At 37.1% G+C, this 9,817-nt stretch overlaps 1 protein-coding gene across 2 annotated transcripts in view; it reads left to right on the forward strand.

Moving 5' to 3' along the window:
• The window catches only part of LOC139968130 (fucose mutarotase-like), a 29,099-nt gene extending 19,613 nt beyond the window's left edge, over nucleotides 1–9,486 (forward strand). For both annotated transcript variants that reach the window (XM_071972518.1, XM_071972517.1), the window contains 3 exons: nucleotides 581–682; nucleotides 4,941–5,014; nucleotides 6,738–9,486. In XM_071972518.1, the coding sequence (XP_071828619.1) occupies nucleotides 581–682; nucleotides 4,941–5,014; nucleotides 6,738–6,798 (237 nt within the window). In that variant the 3' untranslated portion in view covers nucleotides 6,799–9,486. The remainder of the gene's footprint in view (nucleotides 1–580; nucleotides 683–4,940; nucleotides 5,015–6,737) is intronic.
• The last annotated feature ends 331 nt before the right edge of the window (nucleotides 9,487–9,817 follow it).

Below are 9,817 nucleotides of genomic sequence, written 5' to 3' on the forward strand. Positions count from 1 at the left end.
TTTCCTATCCTACCATATATACCATATCCTATCCTACTATATCCTACCATATAGTATCATATCCTATCCTACCATATCCTACAGTATCTTCCTTTGAACTGAAATACATCTACAGGTTGTGCAACAACAAAATTATACTGAAACAGTACCAAAGTCTGATCATCAGTCTGTGACTAGTTAGTGTTAAAGCCATAATTCAGGCTAACACCCCTCCCCCAAAAGAAAATGTAATAATATGGAGCAATAATAAAGTAAACATGCACATTGATCCCATCGTGATAGCTTGTTCCATGGCTAAGATACAAAGTTTTGAAATTTATTCATTTGATTTGGATAAATGGTGATGTCATATGACTGTCATTATCCCTTTTTAAGACTGTTGTAATTATGTTTTGTGTTGTAATTTTATTGATGATTTTGACAAAAAAATTATTGACACAGCATGGGAAAATTTTACCATAAGTACTAAGCAAGTTGAAAATCTTAATCAAACTCTATACATAGGCACTTTGGTGCTTGCAAACTCTTGCAAGATCTGTCATAACTCACATTTTGATCTTATAATTACTACTGTCCTCAGGCTATCTTGATGGAACTGGTACAGAGTGACAAAGATCAAGGACTGGAGACTCCAGTCTGGACAGAATATCAAAAACTAATCGACGAAGCAGAACACAAAAAGGTGAGTTTTACTCTTGTATGCGATCTGAATGGTCCTATAATGTTAACAGGTGCTATTGTTTGAAAACTTACAAAACAGGATTTTTCAACATTGTTGGGAAATCTGACAAAATCATGGAAAATAAAAATATTAATTTCAAGCCTGGGAAAAGTCTTGGAAGAGAGTGCCCATGTTGAGATATTGAACAATCATATTCCTGACATTGAGATTGCAAAACTACGAAGACCTAGAGAGGACATGGTTAAAAAAAAATTATTACGTACGTACGTAATAATACTACGTACGTACGTAATAATTATCACGTACGTACGTGATAATACTACGTACGTACGTAATAATTATCACGTACGTACGTGATAATACTACGTACGTACGTAATAATATCACGTACGTACGTGATAATTACTACGTACGTACGTAGTGTTATTACGTACGTACGTAATAATTACTACGTACTTATGTAGTGATTATCACGTACGTATTTGATAATTATAACGAATGAAGGCCTATGTATAGGCCTACACTCTAAAAACAACCTGGTGAAATTTTCACCAGGAATTGCGTTTATATGCTACCCTATATATCTTGGTTGTTTTCACCAAGTTGCCTGGTTAATGAGATTTTAACAAAATCCTGGTAGATATAACCAGGAAAGCCTGGTTAAATTTCGTGGTGAAATTTTGACACTGTCCTGGTTAATATCAATGGGTATTCACCTCATTCCTTGTGATATTAACCAACATTTCCTGGTTGATGCTAATACTATCCTGGTTAATATCACAGAATGTTCCACCCCTTTCTGGTTAAATACTGTATTAAACAACATTTCCTGGTTGATGTCACCATTATCCTGGTTAATATTAAACTGATTTTCCACCTCATCCCTGGTTAAATCACCCCTTTCCTTGTTAATATGCCACCTTATTCTCCATTTAAGTTGCAATGCATTCAAATTGAGAAAAAGCAGAACATAAATTATAAAACAACATCATCAATGTTACTGATAGCTAACTTTATTTGCATCTCCATTACTTTTGAATTTTGAGTAATAAGTGAACTTTTGCAATTTAATTTAATTAATTCCTCAAATATTAATACAATGAATTAATATAAGGAATGCAATACTGAAATCAAAATTTTGAGGACATATTTACAGCATAACCATCGTCACATGCTGAAGCTCTGATTGCTCAACATCAACTGTGAAATGTTACAGGGATACCAAGACCTTGATCAGCACTTTTGCACAAGGAGTCAACTTGGAAATCACTTGAACAGTTTTCAGTACAGAACAAGAAATGGACCCTATACCTGTCTCTTGAAATACTTGATCAAAGCCTCTCTCCCAATAACCTTTGTTACGACAAAATTCAGCCCTGTGTCAGTAGCTTATTTTCTTTAAAGGTATGCTGTATTAGCCCCAAATATGCTAGATATTCAAATGTGGTCACCTTTGGTCAGAATTCTACTGTTTTTATTACAACCTTTGAGGAAATTTTCCCATTCAGTTATCTTGTGTGTCCTTAAAAATGTCTGAGAACAATTGGAAGGTACTTTTTGAAAACTTCTTGCCATTATAGCGTGCTATAATTTGGGGCATATACTGACTACCATTAAACTAGATAGAAAGGTCTTAGAAGATCTTTGTTCACATTGTTAATGATAGGGATGACCTAATACCAAATTGATTTGTTTAATTTAATTATTTACTTATTGGTAATTAATTAATATTTTTAATTTAATTACAATTATATTTTACCACTTTGCACAGACAAACCGAACATCTGCAAGACAAAAATTAGGCTTCCAACGATACCATAAATGTTTTAGTAATAAGCTCATCCTTGGACGTCACATACTGTACTTGTGCAAATTATTTTAACTCCAATAGAAAGTGGTAAGTTAAGCTAATTATAATCACAAGAAAGATTCATTTGAAAAGATTTTGAGCTAACAGTTAAGTAGTTAAAGTATAAACCAAAGTGTCCTTGAACATGAAATTTCTGATACTCCAAGCCCGAATGACCATGATTATGATCACGTTTTGCATACATCCACATGTTCGTCCGTGGACTCAGGAAGAAGCGTTTCCAAACAATTAACTAAACCGACCCCTAAATGACCTTTGACATAAAATTCCTGAGCACTTCCACAAGTCTTTTCATCACAGGCCACCTCTATGCAAGTTTCATTGAAGTTGTACCAACAGGTATTATCAATTGTGGACAGAGAGATGAATTGAAATGCAAAACATCAAATTGTTTCTCATAAAAACAGCGACAATCACATTATTGATGTGCATCATCCAAGCTACAGACATCCTTCTACTATTGCAAAGCTGTGTTAGTTGGTAGCCTCTCTCAATTTCTCATTTTCACCTCTTCCAGTTTCTACCAATCTAGGAAAGGAATGAAACAATTAAAGTATTAAATGGTGTGTTAACAAACTAGAATGAAAAGAAGATTAATCGCTTTCTTCAGTCTAATAGTTTGTGCCATGCTTTTTGAAAACCTAACCCTTACCCTAATTTAATCTTGGAATAATTCTCTGAGTTGGTCAGTCTTATTTCTGTTTGGGATTGTTTTCCACAGGGCATTTTATGTGGTGTTTAACCCTAGGCTCCTTTGACATTTAGTAACCTGTTAGGTTAGGTTTGTGTGTAAAGTAGGCTAACCTTATACTAATACTAGCTGATACAATGTAGTGATTTGAGATTAGCAACTAACCTTAATTGAATTGAATTTGACGTGGTAGTTATTACAATAAATGGGCTAGATGTTGATGCAGGAGGGCTACACAATATGATTATGAACATGCAATTCCACGTTTATACTTTTAAAATCAATTTCAAGGCTCAAAATAAACCTCAAACAATTATCTGTAGTGTAGGGTAGTCCTGTCCTACCCTTACCTAGCCTATAAATTGTGAGTTCAATCAGGGAGTTGTTCTAACAAATACCTTCGCCCATCTACGTATTACCCTGGCTATATGTGCATACAGTAGGCTGGGGAGTTTAAGTGATCTAACAGGGAGTTGCCGTAACATCATCTTGGATCGACAGCGGCAATAGACACTACACAGGCCTTATCACTGGCCTAGCCCATGACCTATCCACGTGAGATTCAATGAACACAAGCTTAACGTGAGGCCTAGGTCTAACATACGCCAGACCTATTTATGCATTACTTGAGCCTAGGACTAATGATCCGGGAATGAGTTCCAGCACAAAATTGTCGCGGCTTAAGTACAGGCATACCTGTGGTGTTACTGTTAGTCGAACGAACGTACCTTAATTGTCTGTCTCCGGCATTTTTGAGTTAACTAGTCTATAGGCTGCATAAGCTTGACTTCTGACTTCTTGCATGTAGACAAATGTGTTACAGTATATACGTACCGCGTACCGCCACTTCTTACTATCCTCGGTATAGAACGTAAAATTATCACGTACGTACGTAATAAATATTTTTTTTTACCATGTCCTCTCTAGGTCTTCGTACAAAACAACTGGTTTATCCATAAACATGAAATGTTTACATCCACCATGACAAAAATTCTTCTCTTAACTTAAAATACCCCCCCCCCCAACCAGATTTGCTTACATATTCCAAAAATAAATTGATAGGCCAATCGTTTGTAATAGAACTTCAACAGCTTCCACTGCCTTCCAAAGTCAACCGCTAGAACCTTTTTTATTGACTCAAAGTCGCCGGCGCTCAGTTTGTAAAACTTGAAAACAATTCTTGCTTGCCATAAAATTTGCAATATTTTAGGAAGGTTAGAAATGTGAAAAATTGTCAAATGATAACACCAGCTTACTTGTAGAAAAACTACCACCTCCTCCCCTTAGACCCTTCTCCCATACCAATGTTATATTCCCCCCACCCCCCGTTCTCACAAAATATTTCTAGCCCCTAGTTGTCCCCCCAGATTACCTAGGCTGGTGACACCTCTGTTTATTTATAATAATGTTTTATCCCATACCCTCCCTCCCCACACCTCCCCCCTCCACCAAAAAACTTCCTTTCAACAACCTCAGATGCATTTTCCCTTACCTCCTGTTTTTTCTTCTTATATGGAAATGATGATAGTAATATTTGCTTAATATAAATCAATCACTATGGACAAGCATTGTTCGACCAGTGTCCTCTGGTCAAATTTTTATTGGCGTACGTAAAAAATGGAAATTTATGCAAATTTAATACATCTCACCACTTATCTTACTATTAATTTATCTTCTCATTTTCATATTTTAATTAGATCAAGATGGCTCAAATGGAGAGGTTTGCTTACTACGAGAGAGCAAAGAAAGCTTATGCAGTCGTGGCCACAGGGTTAGTTTTATCAGTAAGAATATGAATGAAGAAATAGACAACCCCTTGGTTTTGAATACCAAAAAAACAAATCAGTTTACTTTAATATTTCAATCTCAAATTTTTGTATTGAAATGATGATATTATTGATTCGACATACAGTACATATAAAATATCATGTGAGGACACTGACCAGGATAGTGAAGGTGCATGTAGGTTTGGGTGTAGGGACACAGACCATGGCATAGATAGTGTAGGTTTGGGTCTAGGGACACTGACCATGGATAGTGAAGGAGCATATAGGTTTGGGTGTAGGACACTGACCATGGATAGTGAAGGTGCATGTAGGTTTGGGTGTAGGGACACAGACCATGGCATAGATAGTGTAGGTTTGGGTCTAGGGACACTGACCATGGATAGTGAAGGTGCATGTAGGTTTGGGTGTAGGGACACAGACCATGGCATAGATAGTGTAGGTTTGGTCCTGGGACACTGACCATGGATAGTTAAGGAGCCTGTAGGTTTGGTTGTAGGATGCTGACCATGGATAGTGAAGGAGCATGTAGGTTTGGGTGTAGGACACTGACCATGGATAGTAAAGGAGCATGTAGGTTTGGGTGTAGGACACTGACCATGGATAGTAAAGGAGTATGTAGGTTTGGGTGTAGGACACTGACCATGGATAGTAAAGGAGCAGATCGTCACCAACTAATATTTGGATATCTCTGTTGGTAGGGATCGCCACCAACTCAGATCTGAATAGCTCAGTTGGTAGGGATCGCCACCAAGTAAGATATGGATAGCTAAGTTGGTAGGGATTGTCACCAACTAAGATTTGGATAGCTCAGTGCCACCAACAAAGATCTGAATAGCTCAGTTGGTAGGGATCACCACCAACTAAGATCTGAATAGCTCAGTTGGTAGGGATCGCCACCAACTAAGATATGGATAGCTAAGTTGGTAGGGATTGTCACCAACTAAGATTTGGATAGCTTAGTTGGTAGGGATCGCCACCAACTAAGATATGGATAGCTAAGTTGGTAGGGATCATCACCAACTCAGTTGGTAGGGATCACCACCAACTCAGATCTGAATAGCTCAGTTGGTAGGGATCGCCACCAACTAAGATTTGGATAGCTAAGTTGGTAGGGATCGCCACCAACTAAGATCTGAATAGCTCAGTTGGTAGGGATCGCCACCAAGTAAGATATGGATAGCTAAGTTGGTAGGGATTGTCACCAACTAAGATTTGGATAGCTTAGTTGGTAGGGATCGCCACCAACTAAGATATGGATAGCTAAGTTGGTAGGGATCATCACCAACTCAGTTGGTAGGGATCACCACCAACTCAGATCTGAATAGCTCAGTTGGTAGGGATCGCCACCAACTAAGATTTGGATAGCTAAGTTGGTAGGGATCGCCACCAACTAAGATCTGAATAGCTCAGTTGGTAGGGATCGCCACCAACTAAGATATGGATAGCTAAGTTGGTAGGGATTGTCACCAACTAAGATCTGAATAGCTCAGTTGGTAGGGATCGCCACCAACTAAGATTTGGATAGCTCAGTTGGTAGGGATCGCCACCAACTAAGATCTGGATAGCTCAGTTGGTAGTTGAAATTCTTAGGTCACCGGTTCAAACCAATTCTTCAAGGCAAAAATTTCTTAACTGTTTGCCCCCCCCCCCCCCCCTATTGTATTAAACTTCCTAGTAAGCTTTCCCAATTGTTTACTTTTCTTGCAGGGAGACTGCTCTGTATGGGAACCTCATTCTGAAGAAAGGTGTCATCGCTGGTCAACAATAAACCAATACCATGGCAACTCAGGCAATAAATGACTTTCGAATTATCTATTAAACGTAATGAAATTATTTTTGTACATGCTCTCTTCAATGTTTCATCGTCAGATAAGCTTTGAATCATGAGTTGTTGTGTTCCAATTAGACATGAGACATGCAAGGATGCTGGAACATGGTGAGTGAGTTTACTCCAACAAATGGTTGATCTGATTTAAGGTGGAAGGGATTAATAGAGATCATAACCAACTTTTACTTTGACAAGCTCGTTCGGTAAAGGCAGACCTGACGACAATGGGACTTTCTATCCATGAGGCCAACAGTAACGATGTCATCCTAGTTGACAAAACTACAACTCAACTAAACCATGTTCTTTTAACTTGATATTAAAAATCACAGAGCCTCCATTTGTCCTTGCAATATTTCTCACCCATTGAAAATATATCATTTGGGGTCATTGAGTTTTGTGCTGCACCTGAGGAACTGACCTGCCTGTTTAGACTATATTGTCCAGCCACTTTTGTTGATGGACCTCAGCAGTGGAAAGGATCATTTTGCAGAATTTAAAAGTGTTAATATAGAAATACAACCTGGAGTTATAGGGGTGAGTTTGAATGATCTACAACATAGCAAAATAATATTTTCTGCCTAAAGTCATCTTGAAAATGTTTCTTGTTTCATTTGAATTTGAATTTATCAAATTGTACCCAGAAAAACAAGCAGACAACTTTACTTTGATTAGAGGATTTCCATTTATGATGCCATTAGGTGTCCATGAATAGTTTGTGGAAGTCAGAGGTGAAAATAGTTGCAACCAGACAACATTGTAAAATCGATTCCTTGAAGAGAAGGCTTCCTTTTGATGAGTTTAAAAAGTTCCTTGTGTTTTGTAACCAGCCTGCCTAGTGTTATTGGTTCTTACAAAAGTTAGCTATGTAAGACATTCCCCTTGAATTCTGATGTTTTTATTTTCTGTGACCCAGTAACCACTTAGAAGGTCATAATGTGTTATCTTACTCGTACCAAATTGGGTCAATCATATTGTCTTTAGAAATCTCTCCATATAATTCTTCCGAACATTAAATGTGATTTTTTGTGAGACGGAAAAAGCTATTACAGAGGTTAGTGGATCCCAGTTAAGTTAAAAGAAAAACAAACAAAAATTAAAACTAGTGCACTTTGAAATTTTATAGAAAGGTGTGTAAGAATAATATGCAATACTATTCCATATTTATCCATTTTGTTTCTTATCAAATTCCCAAAATAATTATCACATATGAATTACATTCGATCATTTTATATGTAGAGACAAGAGTTGCAATTTTCTTGGTTTTTGTTTACTGTTATTAGTTCTATTACCGAGGAGTATTAAAATGTTCTTCATTTACTCAGAATTTGTTTGATATTGAAATATGAATGAAACAGAATCCTCTTTACTTTAGGTTCAAGGCCTGTGACACAGATTTGAGATTTGGGGTGTGGGGGAGGAGGGTGGGGGACAGGATTCCGACCACTGTTTAGTGGCGGTGTAATTACCGCCTGTGGTGGCCTCACAACTGTGGGAATACCCTTTCTGTGGAAATGTCATGGGGGAGCAACCTGGCAGCACTCTCCCTCCCCCACCAGCCCCTCCCAGACCCCTCCCAGGCCCCTCCCCCAGGCCCCTCTCCACCTACCCTGGTATTGGGCACTTTTAGGATACCATTTATATGTGTGCCATTGAATGAATGCTTAACTGGTATCTTGATTTTTTTTTTTTTGTAGATTGGTTTTGAAAATGATTGTTCTATTACATTCCCTGATGTATACTATACAGTCCAGTGAGTCCATAATGAGAAAATGTGAATCACACAGGTGTCTTTATCTCCACTTTCAGGACCTTCTAACCTCGAGAGTACTTGAATGGCATGGTTAGAAGTTGCAATAGTTTAGAAACAAGAAAATGTATTACAAAAAAGTGTAAAAAAAAAAACACTGAATTATACACAATACTCCCCCTCCAAAGAAGGGTTTTGGCATAGCCCATATATAGTTCTTTCTCTTAATCTTGACAATACGATGAAAGTTATAGTTTGTGTTATGAACGTCAACAAAATTACGGACATTAAATGTTTATATTTTTTCTTATCGGTGGAATCAAATTTGGGTATTATTCGCTGGTTAGCCATTCATTTGATGAAGGTGAATCATAGTTTATCTATTAAGTTTGATCAATTTTAATTTCTTATTTCCAATAAAACTTGGCAGGTGTTTGTAAAAATAACAGACCAGATTAAAAATGGAGGTATGAAATCCTATAATAATGTTGTTTGTTAAACTGATTGACATAATTCGGCTGTTAAGTTTAATTTTAATTTAATCTTAATGCAGATTGAAATTCTAATGCAACATTGCATTATCTTTCTGTTACACAAAGTTTTAATATCACAGGGTAATCCAAATCTTAATTCCCTCGCATCCTTAAAATTAAAAGAAGTTTCAATAACAAGTCAATACCAATTGTGCTTATGTCACAACGTGAGTACAACTTCATGTGCTCATTGGGAAACGTTTTAACTGTAGTGAAAATGTAAACTTTAACAAAATAATGTAAAACATTGTAATTGTAATATTATGGTTTACATCCAGTATAACCATATATTGTGCTTTTTGGCAAACAGCCAGTTTATAATACAATCAAATGAGCCTCAAGAATTGACACGACAATGCTTGTTTTTTTTTCTAACTCAGATTTGAAGAAAAAAGGACCCATATCCCCCCCCCCCCCCATATTATTGCTCCTTTGACATATACACGAAATCATCAAAGTAATGGGTTCTGTAAGTCCTTGTTAAGGTTCGCACAAGCTAAACCCTACATACACCTCACTGAACCGCTGATACATTGCCCATTCATAGCAACCTCAATATTATCCTTATCATGATCGTGTAGATTGTTAGCTGTGAGAGCCCGACATTTTCGTCTCTTCAAACTAGTCTCTAAATTGGGATTTATAAAAGTGTTATCAATGGCTTGTAGGGGATTTCAAA

Source organism: Apostichopus japonicus, chromosome 5, assembly GCF_037975245.1.
Source record: "Apostichopus japonicus isolate 1M-3 chromosome 5, ASM3797524v1, whole genome shotgun sequence".
NCBI classification, from domain to species: Eukaryota; Metazoa; Echinodermata; class Holothuroidea; order Aspidochirotida; family Stichopodidae; genus Apostichopus; species Apostichopus japonicus.